We start from the raw sequence: 18,840 nt of genomic DNA, 5'->3' as shown, positions 1-18,840 counted from the left end.
CTTGGGCCACTTCCCCCCTTAGTGTGAAGAGTTTCAGTCTCTGGTATCCAGAGCTGAGATTGTGATGTCATAATGCCTCATTCCACCAATGCCTAAGAGCCAGCCTCATCAGTGATGTCACAATGGCTTGATTGTCCTATATTTGTCTCACTCTTATCTATTAGATTGTAAGCTCTTTGAGCAGGGACTGTCTCTCTTTGTTAAATTGTACAGCGCTGCGTAACCCTAGTAGCGCTCTAGAAATGTTAAGTAGTAGTAGTAGTATTACATATAGCAGTGATTTAACCAGAGCTGAGATTGTGATGTCATAATGCCTCATTCCACCAATGCCTAAGAGCCAACCTCATCAGTGATGTCACAATGGCTTGATTGTCCTATATTTGTCTCACTCTTATCTATTAGATTGTAAGCTCTTTGAGCAGGGACTGTCTCTCTTTGTTAAACTGTACAGCGCTGCGTAACCCTAGTAGCGCTCTAGAAATGTTAAGTAGTAGTAGTACTTGGTGAGGATGTATCGTTGGTGTTCTATATTTCTGAAAAAGACATGGTTTTCTGTTGACAGGATCATTTTTACTAATGTCTTGGTTAGTTTTACAATGGGTGTGTTGATGTTCTAGTGCTCACTGCAGTGTTTAAGATGCTGCCTTTCCTAGGTACGCCCTTGTTGTGTGACTCGTGGATTATTATTATTACTAAAAATAATATTTTCATATAGAGGCGGGGGTGTTAAAAAATGATCGGCCCCGGGTGCCAAATACGCTAGGTACGCCACTGCAGACCTGATCTTCTATTGCATTTAAATCTCAGTTTAGAATTTGCAGCCTGAATGCTTTTCAGTAATTTCTGAAGCAAGCGTGAGGGTAAATAAATGTGAGATATATCTCCATTTTCTTTACTCAGCGCCTAGTTAGACTCTGGAACTCATTGCTGGAGAAGGTAGTGACGGCAGCTGGCCTTGCTGAATTTAAAGGGGGGTCTGGATAGATTCCTGAAGGAAAAGTCCATTGATCATTATTACATTTGGGGTTTTTGCCAGGTTCTTGGGGCCTGGATAATTGGCCGCTGTCGGAGATGGAGTGCTGGGCTTGATGGACCGTGGGTCTTTTCCCAGTGTGGCGGTGCTTATGTTTTTGTTTTTTTTGTTACATTTGTACCCAGCACTTTCCCCACACATGGCAGGCTCAATGCAGCTTACATGGGGCAATGGAGGGTTAAGTGACTTGCCCAGAGTCACAAGGAGCTGCCTGTGCCTGAAGTGGGAATTGAACTCAGTTCCCCAGGACCAAAGTCCACCACCCTAACCACTAGGCCACTCCTCCACTGTTGCTACTATTGGAGATTCTACATGGAATGTTGCTATTCCACTAGAAGTCGGCCCTTGCAGATCACCAATGTGGCCGCGCAGCCTTCTGCTTCTGTGAGTCTGACGTCCTGCACGTACCAGAAGCCTGCGCAGCCTTCTACATGGAATGTTGCTAGTGGAATAGCAACATTCCATGTAGAATCTCCAATAGTAGCAACATTCCATGTAGAATGTCCAATAGTAGCAACATTCCATGTAGAATCTCCAATAGTATCTATTTTATTTTTGTTACATTTGTACCCAGCACTTTCCCCACACATGGCAGGCTCAATGCAGCTTACATGGGGCAATGGAGGGTTAAGTGACTTGCCAGAGTCACAAGGAGCTGCCTGTGCCGGGAATTGAACTCAGTTCCTCAGGACCAAAGTCCACCACTCTAACCACTAGGCCACTCTTCCACTGTTCTTACTATTTGAGATTCTACATGGAATGTTGCTATTCCACTAGAAGTCAGCCCTTGCAGATCACCAATGTGGCCGCGCAGGCTTCTGCTTCTGTGAGTCTGACGTCCTGCACGTACGTGCAGGACGTCAGACTCACAGAAACAGAAGCCTGCGCAGCCTTCTACATGGAATGTTGCTAGTGGAATAGCCAAAGATAAGAACTCAGTGTCTGCTCACTGCATATAAATACTTTTAGTAATGCAAATTCTCATATGGTTTGGATATTGGGAGCCCTCGGACGATGCCACTTAAAAGCAATTTCATTAGTTTTTGCCTAGTGGCCAGGCCTCTCTTCATCGGGTACTCCCTTTTCTTAAACCTTAAATAAATGCTGTGGCAAACACACTCCACTGGTGCCCAAAATATACGTGCTCAAAATTCAAAAGAAAAATAGAAAAAACTTATCTTGAACATAGTACATGTCTCTCGCTGTTGAAGTCCGCTTTGGCTTCCCCTAAATTACTAAAAGTATTTATATGCAGTGAGCAGACACTGAGTTCTTATCTTTGGATTTGTGTAGTGTGTGATTGCAGTTTCCAAAGATTTTTGGTATTGGAGATCTTAGTGGTTTCAGGCTAGTGGAATAGCAACATTCCATGTAGAATCTCCAATAGTAGCAACATTCCATGTAGAATCTCCAATAGTATCTATTTTATTTTTGTTACATTTGTACCCTGCGCTTTCCCACTCATGGCAGGCTCAATGCGGCTTACATGGGGCAATGGAGGGTTAAGTGACTTGCCCAGAGTCACAAGGAGCTGCCTGTGCCTGAAGTGGGAATCAAACTCAGTTCCCCAGGACCAAAGTCCACCACCCTAACCACTAGGCCACTCCTCCACTGTTGCTACTATTGGAGATTCTACATGGAATGTTGCTATTCCACTAGAAGTCGGCCCTTGCAGATCACCAATGTGGCCGCGCAGCCTTCTGCTTCTGTGAGTCTGACGTCCTGCACGTACCAGAAGCCTGCGCAGCCTTCTACATGGAATGTTGCTAGTGGAATAGCAACATTCCACGTAAAATCTCCAATAGTAGCAACATTCCATGTAGAATCTCCAATAGTAGCAACATTCCATGTAGAATGTCCAATAGTAGCAACATTCCATGTAGAATCTCCAATAGTATCTATTTTATTTTTGTTACATTTGTACCCCTCGCTTTCCCACTCATGGCAGGCTCAATGCGGCTTACATGGGGCAATGGAGGGTTAAGTGATTTGCCCAGAGTCACAAGGAGCTGCCTGTGCCTGAAGTGAGAATCAGTGTTGCCAGGTGGGCGGTTTTACCGCCCAATTGGGCGGTTTTCCGCGACCCGCCGCGGGAAATTTTTGCCCGCGGCGGGTTGCGGTTTTTTGGGCTGTTTTTGGGCTTCAGGGCGGTTTTTTCGGCCGCGGGGGGGGCGGGGTTAGTGACGTTTTTGGGCGGGGTTAGTGACGTTTTGGGCGGGGTTAGTGACGTGGGAGGCGGGGCCGATGACGGGGAGGCGGGGCCGGTGACGTGGGAGGCGGGGCCGATGACGGGGAGGCGGGGCCGGTGACGTGGGAGGCGGGGCCGATGACGGGGAGGCGGGGCCGGTGACGGCGGGGGCGGGGTTGATGATGGCGGGGGCGGGGTGATGACGCGGGGGTGGGGGTGTTAGGGGCGGGGTTTGTGTTTGGGCGGGTTTTGGGCTGGTTTTGGGGCTGGATTGGGCTGGCAAAAAATTTTCCACCTGGCAACCCTGGTGAGAATCAACTCAGTTCCTCAGGAACTGAGTCCACCACCCTAACCACTAGGCCACTCCTTCACATGGGCTAAATTATGCACACATATAAAGGATGTGTACAGTCCTCTCAACTTTCAGGCTTGCATTAATTCACTCCCTCTTTGTGTCTGTCCCTAGGTGAACTCAGATCTATACCGACAGGAAACACCACTAGGGAGTAAATAAGAGCAGTGTCCCGGGGTGGAGGTGAGGGGTGAATGAATGTTTCATCGCGGTTAGGGCTGGATCTACAGGTGAAAAGTCTTTCACAGCTTGGCAGGAGGCCAGGCATTTTTGGGGGTGTGACACTGTTCCAGCCACTGCCCTTTCTCCAATTGCTGCTGGGAATGAACAGTGATAAAAACCTGCTCAGAATGGAAATTAATGTGTCTTTCAGAAGGGCAGAGCTTGCCTCCAGAACATGACCTCTTCTCTACTACAGAAAATGTTAACCCCCTCCTCCTGGTCATCCCTGGATCTTTCTCAGATTTGTAATTTCGCTGCTTTCTTGTGTTTAATATTTGTGTGTTTAAAAGCGGCGAAGCTATTCTACAGACAGAAGAAACTGCTCAAAGCTCTGGAAAGCTTCCCTTGTGATCCCCGGCACTGGCTGCAGGGACATGTGAATCATGTAGGTAACAAACTGTGAAAAGAAAGGATTTGGTCTATGCTCAAACGTTAGTCTAGTTACACAGTCAGAGAAAGGCTGTTGTTAACTTAAGCCCTGCACGATTATAGATCTCTAACCTTAGGTTTGCAGCACTGATTTCAGTAGGAAAAGTAGGACCTTGTGTTTTTAAGTAAGTTGCAAAAGACTGAGACTGGCCTCGGTTTACTGGTGTCTCCTAATAGTTCATGTGTATCTGTTTTTCTTCAATAAGGACCACCCTGTTAGTATTTTTTTTAACCTCTGGAACTGGATAAGATTTTGATTTTTGAAATCTTCTTATCACAGAAGGTTGTAGGAGGAAGGCTTTCCTGTGAGAAGCCTCAGATGTTAGGTCTTGGTGCTGGAGTCACCCATAGAAATATATGGTTTGTCTCTAATGTTTAGTGCTCAGCTTTGTAAGGGAAAGGGGGGGGGGGGGGGGATGGAACTTGATATATCACCTTTCTGTGGTTTTTGCACCTACATTGAAAGCAGTCTACATAGTATATATAGGTACTTATTTAGGTGCACTGGAGGGTTAAGTGACTCGCCCATATAGTCACAAGGACCTGCAGTGGGAATCGAACCCAGTTCCCCAGGATTAAAGTCCACTACACTAACCACTAGGCTACTCCTCCACTAGCATTCCATGTAGAATCTCAAATTCTAGCAACATTCCATGTACAATCTCAGAAATGGGACTTGATTTACTGCTTTTCTGTGGTTTTTGCAACTACATTCAAAGTGGTTTACATAGTTTTTTTTAGTACTTATTTTGTACCCGGGGCAATGGAGGGTTAAGTGACTTCCCAGAGTCGCAAGGAGCTGCAGTGGGAATCAAATCCAGGATCAAAGTCCCCTGCACTAACCACTAGGCTACTCCACTCTTGCGAAAGGACCCCCTCAGTTTCTATTCGATGTGAATGTGTTTGGTGTCTTACATGGGGAGTAGATTTGTAGATCTGTTTTCTTTGACTCTCCTTTTTCCACTGGAAAGTTTTCTACAGGGAGCATAGAATGTTAAGTTACGTTAATTTTGTGATGTATTTGCGATGGTGCCAGGGATGGGAGGGGTATTTTGGGGCACATTTCAAAATACAGCCTTTAATTTTCTGTATTTTATGTCGGGGGGATTGGGGGGGGCTGTAGGTCCATGAGACCTCCAGCCCCCTGTGTCAGTCCGGGGAGTTAGCCATTGGGGGAGTCCGGTGGCCCACTGGACCCCCCAGGACTGACAGCGACAGCCCGGGCTGCCTGGATTGGTGGGTGGGGGGGGGGAAGAGAGGAACTCCGAGCTGGCCTAAGGTTAAGGCGCTATTCCGCCATATGATCAGAGCGCAGTGCTCTGATCATACAGGTAGAATACTACAGAGCTCATTGTTTGTTGCACCAGGGCCCTCTCTTCATCCCGCATTTATTGAGCAGTTGACCACTAGAGGGATTAAGACATGGCATCTCCTTAATCCCCCAGTGTTTGCTGCCCCCTCCCGTCAAGGTGAAGGGATGCCAAGCTCCATGACCGCTTTAGGTATTATGTGCATTCTTAACAAAGCATGAAAGAAATCTGAGTAAGTCAAGGGACCAGTGACGTTCCTAGGGGGGCTGACACCCGGGGTGGATCGTCGATGTGCCCTGCCCCCCGGGTGCAGCGCCCCCCCCCCCCTGGATGCAGTGCAACCCCCCCAGCGAAAGTACACCTCCTGCGAAAGAACCCCCCCGGGTGCAGGCCGCTGGGGGGGTGCCGCGCGCGCCTGTCCTTCGTTCGTTCCATGCTTCTTCTCTGCCCCAGGGCAGTCCGCACCCACCGCCCCCCCCCTAGGAACGCCACTGCAAGGGACTCAGGTTCAAATCTCTCTTCAGCTCTATTATTTGTAATTGTGAACCCTCTACAGTTGCGTACCAAGGTGGGGGTGGTCCGCCCCGGGTGCACGCGCGGGGGGGGGGGGCCGTGGCGCGCGCCTGTTGCCCTGTCTCAGTCAGAGTTCGCAATTCGCATGTGTTCACTGCTCCCTCTGAGTCTGCCCCGGAACAGGTTACTTCCTGTTCCGGGGCAGACTCAGAGGGAGCAGTGAACACTGCGAATTGCGAACTCTGACTGAGACAGGGCAACAGGCGCGCGCCGCGGCACCCCCCCCCAGTGGCATGCACCCGGGGGGGGGTGTCATTTCGCCGGGGGGGAAGAGGTGTCATTTTGCTGGGGGGGGGGGTCGCACTGCACCCGGGGGGGGGGGTGCATCGGCGTTCCGCCCTGGGTGTCAGCTAGGGTCGGAACGCCACTGACCCTCTAGAAACAGAAGATTATCCACTGGACCTAAGGGGCCCTTTTACTAAGCCGTGTAAGCGTCTACGTGCGCCAAAATGGAGTTACTGCCCGACTACTTCGTGGCTCTTTCGGTAATTTCATTTTATGGCGAGCATTTGATATGCACGTCTAAGTACATAAGTAATGCCACACTGGGAAAAGACCAAAGGTCCATTGAGCCCAGCATCCTGTCCACGACAGCGGCCAATCCAGGCCAAGGGCACCTGGCAAGCTTCCCAAACGTACAAACATTCTATACATGTTATTCCTGGAATTGTGGATTTTTCCCAAGTCCATTTAGTAGTGGTTTATGGACTTGTCCTTTAGGAAACCGTCTAACCCCTTTTTAAACTCTGCCAAGCTAACCGCCTTCACCACGTTCTCTGGCAACGAATTCCAGAGTTTAATTACACGTTGGGTGAAGAAAAATTTTCGGGCACGCGTAATGGCACAAGTAGGCCATTACCGCCCGGTTACCGCGTGAGTCTTCACCGCTAGGTCAATGGCTGGCGGTAAGGTCTCGGACTCAAAATGGATGCATGGCAATTTTCATTTTGCTGCAAGTCCATTTTCAGCAAAAACAAAAAGACCTTTTTTTACAGGCGTGCTAAAAAATGGATTGGCGCGCGCCCAAAACGCGCACCTACACTACCAAATGCCATTTTTCAGCGTGCTTTTGTAAAATGACCCCCAAATATGTAAGTCACCTGCAAGCTGTAGACGTGGTGTAAATGCAGGTAAATGCAAGTAAATGTTGCTATTCCTGAAGGACTCACAATTACAAAATAAGAGTTAACGTGGGATTTGAACTTGAGTTCCTTGGTTCACAGTTTAAAGTTCTATACCTGCTTCACCAGACTGTTTTTGGGAAGGTTCCATGGTATTAGTACATAAATATTGCCATAGTGGAAAAGACCAAAGGTCTATCGAGCCCAGCATCCTGTTTCCAACAGTGGCCAATCCAGGTCACAAATACCTGGCAAGATCCCAAAAAAGTACAAAACATTTTATACTGCTTATCCCAGAAACAGTGGATTTTCCCCAAGTCTATTTAATAACGGTCTATGGACTTTTCCTTTAGGAAGCCATCCAAATCTTTTTTAAACTCAGCTATGCTAACTGCCTTTACCACATTCTCTGGCAACGAATTCCAGAGTTTAATTACACGTTGAGTGAAGAAACATTTTCTCCGATTTGTTTTAAATTTACTACATTGTAGCTTCATCGCATGCCCCCTAGTCCTAGTATTTTTGGAAAGCGTGAACAGACGCTTCACATCTATCTACCCGTTCAACTCCTCATTATTTTATAGACCTCAAAATATTCTGTGATAAAATTGTTTGTTTTTGCTAGGGGTTTGAGATCTGACTTTGTGAAAAAATTTGCAACCGATTACTCATTATGCTCTCACGAGGGCTGTGGCCTTTTCGGTTGCATGTCCAGGACTATGAAATGCTTTGCCTGGCTACTTGTGTTTCTGTACGAATGCAGGACACTTCAAAAAGCTTTTGAAAACTCTTTTTTTTTGTTCTGGCTTTTTTAAATATGATGCAGTCAAATTCCAGCAGCTATTACTTGTCATTTTTGGGGGGTAGTGTGGGGAAATGGTGACTTCTGGGGTCTGTGCCCTGAGAAAGGCAGGGACAAATCAAACTCGGGTATACGTATAAAGTATCACATACCATGTAAAATGAGTTTATCTTGTTGGGCAGACTGGATGGACCGTACAGGTCTTTATCTGCCGTCATTTACTATGTTACTCTTTGGGGTTCTACATGGAATGTTGCTACTAATTGGGATTCCGGAATCTTGCAACTCTTTAGGATTCCAGAATCTTCAGAATAAGAACAGTGCTGGGCAGACTTCTATGGTCTGTGCCCTGAGAATGGCAAGGACAAATCAAACTCAAGTATACATATGAGGTATCACATACCATGTAAAATGAGTTTATCTTGTTGGGCAGACTGGATAGACCGTACAGGTCTTTATCTGTCGTCATTTACTATATGTTACTATGTTACTCTTTGGAGTTCTACATGGAATGTTGCTACTAATTGGGATTCTGGAATCTTGTAACTCTTTATGATTCCAGAATCTTCAGAACTTTTAGTACAGGAACAGTGCTGGGCAGACTTCTAGGGTTTGTGCCCTGAGAATGGCAAGGACAAATCAAACTCGGGTATACATAGAAAGTACCACATACCATGTAAAATGAGTTTATCTTGTTGGGCAGACTGGATGGACCGTACAGGTCTTTATCTGCCGTCATTTACTATGTTATGTATGTTATGCTTTTAGCCACTTAGGATTAAGTGAGGTATACGTTTTATAAATACTATACTGACCTCTAGGTTGCCCCTCTGCTCTGCACGGGTGCTTGTGTAGCCATTTCAAAGAATAGTGCCATACAGACACCCGTGTCCCTTCCCCCCCTCCCCCATTTATAATTTGGATGTTCCAGTTAGTAAAATGGATGTTCAGGCTGGATGTTTCCAGCCTATGGACATCTACCTTACGTATTTATGAACAGGAAGTCTTGAAGTATTTCCTGTTCTTAAATACATGTGAGATGGGTGTCCATTTGGGACATTCTGACTTGGATGTCCTTTCAAAAATGCCCCCTCCACGTTAACTGGTCAACTTGCACTGCATAGTAACATAGTAGATGACGGCAGAAAAAGACCTGCACGGTCCATCCAGTCTGCCCAACAAGATAACTCATATTTGCTAAAATGCAGTTCTATCTTTGTCTAGTTAAGGCGGTTAAGTGCAGAATATCAAGCTTAACTAGATAAGGGAGCGGCAGCCGCACAAACCCAGATATTTCAAGAGGCATAACTCTAGCAGCATCCAAAAAACAAAAAACACTGACCACCATCGGCAGAATATTTATCCCTTGTTTCAATATTTTTTGCAGCTTCGTCAAGATGGAAAAGATTTAGATACGATCATATCCTGGTCAGAGAAGTATCCCTATGCCTTCCCACTCTGGCTAGGGAATTTCAACGCTCACCTGGTGGTTACGCACCCTGAGTATGCCAAAGCTATATTCAATAGAGGAGGTAAGATGTAAGACTTTCACGGCATCCACTGGGAGCCAGAGCCAGACAGCGCAAACCAAGCAGAGTGCAAGCATCCTTACACACCTTTCCTACCCTTGGTATTCTCTTTGTATCTTATGGTGACGTGTAACACTATTAAAACACAAAACAAAAGGAAACCAAAACCCTACACCAAAAGCCCAAAAATACAGCAAAAGTAGGGATGGACCAGAGGTTTTCCAAAAAAGAGGAAAGAGGAGCCAGAGGTACAAATATCACAAGAACTTTAATAATACAAAGCAATTGCTATAACAAGGCAAAGGCCTGTCAATGTCTACATGATAATGTCTACTGAAGGATAGCACAATTGAACAGTTGGATCCTATAATAATTTCCACCGAAGGAAGGCACAATTAAACAGATGGACCTGACATAGATCTATGTTTCAGCATGAACACCTGCTTCAGGAGTCCCAGCATCTAAATCTTTGTTTACTTTGCTATATGCCTCGTATATGCTTCTTTACAAGAAGAAGAAGGGGTAAGGCACATTAAGGAAAATCACCTGGCCCAAATGGTATACCCCAGAGTACTGAAAGCACTCAAAAATGAAATTACACCTCTGTTATAAGTCATTTGTAATCTATCTTATAAAATTGTCCAAAATAATTGAAAATTGGAGGCTGGCCAACACAATGACAATTTTTAAAAAGGATTCCAGGGTAATTTAGGGAAACTACAGACCAATGAGACTGGTGTTAGTGCCAGGCAGTGGCGTAGGAAGGGGGGGGAGGCGGTGGGGCGGTCCGCCCCAGGTGCACACCGCTGGGGGGGGGGGGGGGTGTCGGCTCCGCTGGTTCCCTGCCCTCTGCCCCGGAACAGGTTACTTCCTGTTCCAGGACAGAGAGAGCAGGGAACCAGCGGAGCTGACGCAGCTCCCAGCAATGTGCACTCGGGGGCGGATCGGCCCTCTAGCCCGCCCTCGCTTCCTAATTCAATGTAAGAATGCGCTCCGGAGGGGGGAGGGTACGTGCCGAGGGGGGGGGGGGCCGTGCTGCACCCGGGGAGGGGGTGCGCAGCGGCGACCCGCCCCGGGTGTCAGCCGCCCTCGCTACGGCACTGGTGCCAGGTACAATGGTAGAAACTATTATAAGGAACAAAATTACTGAACACATAGACATTATTTAATGAGACAGAGTCAACATGAATTTAGCCTCACCGATCTGTTTCATTTTTTGAATATGAGAATAAACATATGGATAAGCATAACATTTTCAATAAAAAGTCCGAATTTGGAGATTTTGCAAAAACATCCAAAAATGAAGGGGCAAACATAGCCATTTTTCAATCTGAAGAGCGTCTCTCTTTTTGGTTCAAAAATGACCTTTTTCTAGATGTTTTCTGGAAGATTCAGTAAATAGTGCTATAAAACAGGGACTGAAAAAACCTGCTTAAGTGTTATTCTATAAGCCGCACCTAAAGTTCAGTGTGGTTTATAGAATAAGGCTTATGGTCATGCATAAATTTAGGCTCCACCATTTCCACCAATGAAAAGGTGGGGCAAATGCGTGTACCTAAATTTAAGTGCGTAACTCTAAACCATGCCCCGAAATGCCCACAACTGTCTCCTTTCTGCGCCCCCTTTTTTGGGCCATGCATAAATTGTAGGCACGTGACAGCCAATTAAATCTAATCAGTGCCAATTATTGGCACTAATTGTCTTGTTATCTTATTAAATTGCGCACGCAAAGCGGCACCGTGCCTAACTTTGCGTCAGGGACGTAGCTAGACTTCAGCGGGAGGGGGGTCTAGAGCCCGAGGTAAGGGGGCACATTTTAGCCCCCTCCGGTGCTGCTGCCCCCCCGCCATTTTTTACCCCACCGCCACCACCACCAACAACTTTGACCCTCCCCCGCCGTTGCCATCGGCTACCTTTGCTGGCGGGGGACCCCAACCCCCGGCAGTCGAGGTCCTCTTCTTCCGGCGCAAGGCTTTGTTCTGTTTCTGTGAGTCTGACGTCCTGAACGTGCAGGACGTCAGAAACAGAAGGAAGCCTTTTGCAGAAAGAAGAGGACCTCGGCTGGTGGGGGTTGGGGTCCCCCGCCAGCACGTGCAGGCGACTGCGGGTTGGCGGTGGGAGGGGTGTCCAGAGGGTCGGCAGCGGGGGGGGGGGCAAAGTTGGTGGTGGTGGCGGCGGGGTCGGCAATGGCGGGGGGGGAGGGGTCGGCAATGGCGGGGGGTGGGGGGGTGGGCTAAAATGTGCCCCCTCACCTCGGGCTCTGGACCTCCCTCCCGCCGAAGTCTGGCTACGCCCCTGCCTATATGTAGGTATTTAATGGTTCTTGGAGGGCTTACACATTCCACCACAAGTGTACCAGTTAGAGTGGGATATGGACCTGGGTCCCTTTCTGTACTGTCCACTGAACTGACCACTAGGCTACTCCTCGGACCTGCCTGCTGCTCTATCAAGAATGTCCATCATATCTGAAGCTGTCATACAGCCTGGTATGCACTGTCACTGTCTCATCTTAGTGGGAAGGAAGGGGGTTAGTGACCACTGGGGGGAGTAAGGGAGGTATGCCTTAATCCCTACAGTGGTCATTTGATCATATAAGGTACCTTTTGGTCACTTATTCATGAATGACACAGGTCTAGCCAAAAACATCTTCATTTTGGCTCTAGACATTTTCGTTTTGTTCCATTATTGCAAAAAAAAAAAAAAAAGTCTCTCTCTTGGTGCTGCCCGTATCCCACCCAAAACACGCCCCCTTGACATTTTGAACAAACTGTGGAGAAATATGTCTAAAATTGGAGTATTGAAAATTGAAACTTGGACGTTTTTTTAGAGTAAATCTTCCATCTGCCACCTTATGATGTTTTTTGAAAGTTTTTTTTCTTTGTTTTGAAAATGAACCCCATAATGTATCTGAATTTTCAAAAAGCATTAGACAAAGTTCCTCATGAGAGACTCATTAAAAAAAAATTAGAAAGCTATGGGATAAGAGGCAGTATCCAATTGTTCTACTTTATTTAATTAGAAACCAATAAAACTTATTGAACTTAAAAAAGAAAACAGATTAGGGTTAAATGGTCACTTTTTTCTTCATGAAGAAAGGTGAATAGTGGAGTAGTCCAAGGGCCCTGTTTACTAATAAGCACTATAGGTGCGTTAACCATGTACATGCCTATAATATCCCTATCGGCGCCTACATGGTTAGCGTGCTTGCTAAGTGTATATAAGCACATAAGCACCGCCACGCTGGGAAAAGACCAAAGGCCCATCAAGCCCAGCACTCTGTCTCCGACAGCGGCCAATCCAGGCCCCAAGAACCTGGCAAAAAACCCAACATTTAATAACGATCAATGGACTTTTCCTTCAGGAATCTGTCCAGACCCCCTTTGAACTCAGCAAGGCCAGCTGCCGTCACTACCTTCTCCGGCAATGAGTTCCAGAGTCGAACTACGCGATGAGTAAAGAAACACTTTCTCAGATTTGTTTTAAACCTACCACATTCTAATTTCATCTTGTGTCCCCTGGTTCTATTATTGTTAGAAAGTGTAAACAAATGCTTCACATCAGTCCGCTCTACCCCACTCATTATCTTGTACACCTCTATCATATCACGCTAAAAACAGTAACGCACCTTAGTAAACAGGGCCCCAAGAATCTTATTTTTTAAATTTATATTTAACACACTTACATATTTTTTGTTACATTTGTACCCCGCGCTTTCCCACTCATGGCAGGCTCAATGCGGCTTACAATGGAGGGTTAAATGACTTGCCCAGAGTCACAAGGAGCTGCCTGTGCCTGAAGTGGGAATTGAACTCAGTTCCCCAGGACCAAAGTCCACCACCCTAACCACTAGGCCACTCCTCCACTGTTGCTACTATTTGAGATTCTACATGGAATGTTGCTATTCCACTAGCAACATTCCATGTAGAAGTCGGCCCTTGCAGATCACCAATGTGGCCGCGCAGGCTTCTGCTTCTGTGAGTCTGACGTCCTGCATGTACGTGCAGGACATCAGACTCACAGAAACAGAAGCCTGCGCAGCCTTCTACATGGAATGTTGCTAGTGGAATAGCAACATTCCATGTAGAATGTCCAATAGTAGCAACATTCCATGTAGAATCTCCAATAGTATCTATTTTATTTTTGTTACATTTGTACCCTGCGCTTTCCCACTCATGGCAGGCTCAATGTGGCTTACATGGGGCAATGGAGGGTTAAGTGACTTCCCCAGAGTCACAAGGAGCTGCCTGTGCCTGAAGTGGGAATCGTCAGTTCCTCAGTTCCCCAGGACCAAAGTCCACCACCCTAACCACTAGGCCACTCCTCCACTGTAGGCCTGATCAAAACTTCCTTTTATATCCTTTGGCAATATTGCTTGCAAAGGTATTGAACAGAACCGGTCTCGGGACAAGTCCCTGAGGCACTCCACTACTCACCATACTTTTCTTCTGAGTGAATTCCATTTATTACCAACCTTTGCCAGTTTATCATTTCATCACCTTGGGTCTCAGCCTCAAGCTGGTCAGTTTATTCATGAGCCTCATATGAGGAAGTATATCAGTAGCTTTGCTGAAATCTAAATTGGCCACATTTAGTATATGCCGTGTCGAAGAAAGCAATCAGCTTCATTTGTAATAAACTGCCTTTGATAAAATCATGCTGCTTTGGATCCTATAGTCACTAGATTGCAGACCGTTCACTATCCTTTTCCTTCAGTATCATCTCCATTACCTTTCCCATCACTGAGGTAAGGCTCACTGGTCTGCAGTTTCCAAAATCTTCTCTACTACCATTTTGTGAAGAGGGGCCAGATCAGCCCACCCGAAATTCTATGGAAACCTCTCCTGTCTGCAAGTTACATAAGTACATGAGTATTGCCAAACTGGAACAGACCAAAGGTCCACCAAGCCCAGCATCCTGTTTCCAACAGTGGCCAATCCAGGTCACAAGTACCTGGCAAGATCCAAAACAGTACACCAAATTTTATACTGCTTATTCGAGAAATAAGCAGTGGATCTTCCCTGAGTCAATTTTAATAATGGTCTAAGGATTTTTCCTTTAGGAAGCCATCCAAACCTTTTGTAAACCTCGCTAAGCTAACCACCTTTACCACATTCGCTGGCAACACATTCCAGAGTTTAATTACACATTGAGTGAAGAAACTTTTTCTCTGATTCGTTTTAAATTTACTACTTTGTAGCTTCATCGCGTGGCCCCTAGTCCTAGTATTTTTGGAAAGAGTAAACAAATGATTCACGTCTACCCATTCCACTCCACATTATTTTATAGACCTCTATCATATCTCCCCTCGGCCGTCTTTGCTCCAAGCTGAAGAGCCCAAGTCGCTTCAGCCTTTCCTCATAGAGAAGTCGTCCCATCCCTTTTATCATTTTCGTCGCCCTTCTCTGTACCTTTTCTAATTCCACTATATCTTTTTTTGAGATGTGGCGACCAGAATTGAACACAATATTTGAGGTGCAGTCGCACCATGGAGCCATAAAAAGGCATTAGTTTTAGGCGCTAGGATAATAACTAAACATATTCTACATACCATGCCTAAATCTAGGTGCCGCTTAGAACACCTTACCATGAACAGGTAGAAATTCTGAAAATGCTACAGTGTTGACTTTGGGTCTCTGTACTGTAGAGGTGCTATTTCTAGCCAGCTCATTTGTTCCCAGATAGATAATATCAATGTTTATGTTCCTTACTTAATTCTCTGATATCAAATTTGGTTTGTTTCTCCCTTTATTAATATCTTTTTTTTTTTCTTTGAGTTATACAGATCCCAAGAATAGCCAGAACTATGGATTTGCAGTACCATGGATAGGTATGTATCATCCTAGAAATACAAAGGTTACATTGTAAAAGACACTTCTGCCTGATATAAAAACTATTTAACCAGCCAGGAATGGCACCTGGCTGGTTAAATGGTACTTAGCTAGCTATCTGGTGATATTAGCGGGAGATAGCCAGCGGTCTCCCACTGAATAACACCGGTTAGCACAGTGGATAGCTGGTTTTATTGCATAACTAGTAAAAAAGGCCCGTTTCTGACACAAATGAAACGGGCGCTAGCAAGGTTGTCCTCGGAGTGTGTATATTTGAGAGAGTGTATGTGAGAGTGACTGTGTGTGAGAGAGTGAGTCTGGGTGCGAGTGACACAGAGAAAGTGTATGTGTGTGTGTGTGTGAAAGAGAGTGTGCACAGGTAGGGTGAAAATGAAGAGACAGCAGTGAAATTTTACATAGGACAGCTGAACCATTTGAGGCGTGTTTGTGTGTCTGTGTGAGAGAGTGTGTATATGTGTGTGTGTGTGCGTCTGTGTGAAAGAGAGTGTGAAAGGGTAGGGTCAAAATGAAGAGACAGCATTATAATTGTACATAGCACAGCACAAATATTTGAGGCAGTTCTTGCCTTATCTTCCCTGCCGCCCCCTCCATACCCAACGATTCGTTCCTTGTCTTCCATCCCCTCTATGTCCCGTGTGTATGTGTGTGAGAGAGAGAGAGGTGCTAGTAGTCCCTGTGATAGTGGCAGGTCAGTTGCTCATTATAGCCAGTTAAGAGTGAGAGTGTGTATGTATGTGCTGGTTTTTTTCCTTCCCTCTTATGCCCTCCGTGTCCGTTGTTTGTGTGGAGAGCAGAGATCTATATGGTCCTTTTAGCGTTGCTGTTGACGTCGCGTAGCAACTGTGTGCTGTTGGTTTTCATTGTTCCGCGATGTCTTATGTCACGTTCCGTCGCTTAGTAACGGGTTTGTGATGCGATTGGTTGAGTGTCATTGGTCCGCCCTCGACGTCATGATGTTTTACGTGGGGGGCGGGGCCAACACTCATGGGTGAATTCCTGGTTTCACCACCATGCATTTAGAACGTTGGGACTTGTGGAGGCTTCAGAACGTTGGAGGTGCGTTTTATAGAGAGAGATATAACTGGCTATAGTCGATTTTTAGCGCATTGCCGACTACATTTGGTGGCCAGATCTGGCCACGTCAGTAACTGGAATATCTTTGGCTGTTTCAAACTTTTCCATCCAGTGCTGAATATCGGCTTGGTTGGTTAAGTTCGAACCGGTCAAAAATAAATCGGATATTCAATGCTGGTCACTGGAAATGGCCCGGCATTGAGTACTGGGGCTCAGCGTGACAGCAGGAGTTAGCAGGAGTAGGAAGCACAGTTCTAATACATCAGTTTCATTTTCACCATATTACAGTAAAAGTAAGATGCAATATTCTGTTTCACCATTGGGAGGTAACAGTAATAAAATAACAGCAAACGCAATACATGGTTTGGCCACTAGAGGTCACAGTAATAAAGTCCTGGTCCTGGAGGCACCCCAGCCAGTCAGGTTTTCAGGATACCCGCGATGAGTATTCATGAGAGAGATTTGCATGCACTGCTTCCACTGCATGCAAATCTAACTCATGAATATTCATTGTGGATATGCTGAAAACCTGACTGGCTGGGGTGCCTCCGGGACCAGGTTTGGCAACCACTATGCCATAAACTATTCGCCTTTACGTCACTGGTGTCAAGTACTATCAAGGCTGAAGAAAAGGGGCCCTGCAGTGCAACATGTTTACTATTTAGGATTTCCATAACAGAGTTAAAGAAAAGAAAATCATCCATCTGTAATTCAGTGACTTTGAGTTTCAAATCTAAGCATACTCCAGGAGATCAGTAATTCCTTAAGTTTTAGACACAGACATGGAGATCAGATTTCATACTACAATGTCGAAAATGTAGTATTTCAATGCAGCTGCATATCACATCCATATTTTGGGTGTGGACTGGGTTGAGTTTAGAGGGGATGTTGATATGTGCTTCTACCACCGTGCTGACCAGGGTTGCCAGATTAACCGGTTCCAAACCCGCCCAAAATTTCACACCCTGCCCCCGCCGTCATCAGCTCCACCCCTGCCGTCATCAACCCCGCCTCTGCCATCATCAACCCGCCCCCAACATCATTAACCACGCCCCCGCGGGGTGAAAACCCCCCAGCCGGCCAAGAAAAAAAAACGCCCGGCCAAAATAAAAGCCGACCAAAAAACCGCAACCTGCAGCGGGTTGCAGAAAGCCGCCCAATTGGGCAGGAAAACCGCCCATCTGGCAACCCTATTGCTGACAGGAAATGATAGTACTGGGTGTGGCCGGGGTTACCATATGGCTCCAGAAAAAGGAGGACAGATTGAGCCAGTCTGGGTTTTACTTGGGTTGCTTTTAATGGAAGCAAAACCAGGACTGTTTCAATGTGTCCTCCTTTTTTTTTTTTTTTTTGTACCCCGTGCTTTCCCACTCATGGCAGGCTCAATGCAGCTTAGGTCCTTGCAGATCACCAATGTGGCCGCACAGGCTTCTGCTTCTGTGAGTCTGACGTCCTGCACGTATGTGCAGGACGTCAGACTCACAGAAACAGAAGCCTGCGCAGCCTTCTACATGGAATAGCAACATTCCATGTAGAATCTCCAATAGTAGCAACATTCCATGTAGAATCTCCAATAGTATCTATTTTATTTTTGTTACATTTGTACCCTGCGCTTTCTCACTCATGGCAGGCTCAATGCGGCTTACATGGGGCAATGGAGGGTTAAGTGACTTGCCCAGAGTCACAAGGAGCTGCCTGTGCCTGAAGTGGGAATCGAACTCAGTTCCCCAGGACCAAAGTCCAACACTCTAGCCACTAGACCACTTCACTTTGTGGAGCCATATGGTTAACTCTACGTGGGGCTACCTCAGCAGTACAGAAACTATCCAAAGCACAGGACCTGGGGCCCAAAGCAATTGCCCTAATCCACCACCACCTCCTAAAAGGATGACCCTGGACATTGGCCATCTGTCTGGGACACATGTTGATACCGGGATCATGAAACTCTCGGGATCATTAACTTCAACATCACATTATATGATTATCAGGCAGTGATTTAACTACAGCTGATAAAGTTTCAGCCACCAAGCTTTCTAAAATTTACAACTACAGAAACTTGAAGATTTGACTTTAAGAGTCTTTCGAATTATACTGGAATAAGTGGGTCAGACAAGATTCTCAGGGCATGGTCTTTCTCAAGTGGTTACTTCCAGGCAGGACTGTAATTTCATTTAGTTAGTTAATGATTCCAAGATACTCTGCAAGAGCATTGACAGTATCTAAAGCCAGTCTCGCATTTGTTTAGATTTAGAGGGATAAAAACATGCCTCATTTTATAACGTATGTTTCTATATTAATTGTGGACACTGAACTGGACAACAGCTCTGTGGAAATGCATAAATCATAATTGTATATGAT

General features: G+C 46.1%; 1 protein-coding gene across 1 annotated transcript in view; it reads left to right on the top strand.

The window, feature by feature from the left end:
- The first annotated feature begins 3,916 nt into the window (after positions 1–3,916).
- The window catches only part of LOC115459254 (cytochrome P450 4B1-like), a 51,872-nt gene continuing 36,948 nt past the window's right edge, over positions 3,917–18,840 (top strand). The window contains exons 1-3 of the mRNA XM_030189110.1: positions 3,917–4,180; positions 9,418–9,562; positions 15,342–15,386. Coding sequence (XP_030044970.1) covers positions 3,971–4,180; positions 9,418–9,562; positions 15,342–15,386 — 400 coding nt within the window. The 5' untranslated portion in view covers positions 3,917–3,970. The remainder of the gene's footprint in view (positions 4,181–9,417; positions 9,563–15,341; positions 15,387–18,840) is intronic.

This window comes from Microcaecilia unicolor, unplaced genomic scaffold, assembly GCF_901765095.1.
Source record: "Microcaecilia unicolor unplaced genomic scaffold, aMicUni1.1, whole genome shotgun sequence".
NCBI classification, from domain to species: Eukaryota; Metazoa; Chordata; class Amphibia; order Gymnophiona; family Siphonopidae; genus Microcaecilia; species Microcaecilia unicolor.
This window is presented reverse-complemented; position numbering and strand designations above follow the sequence as displayed.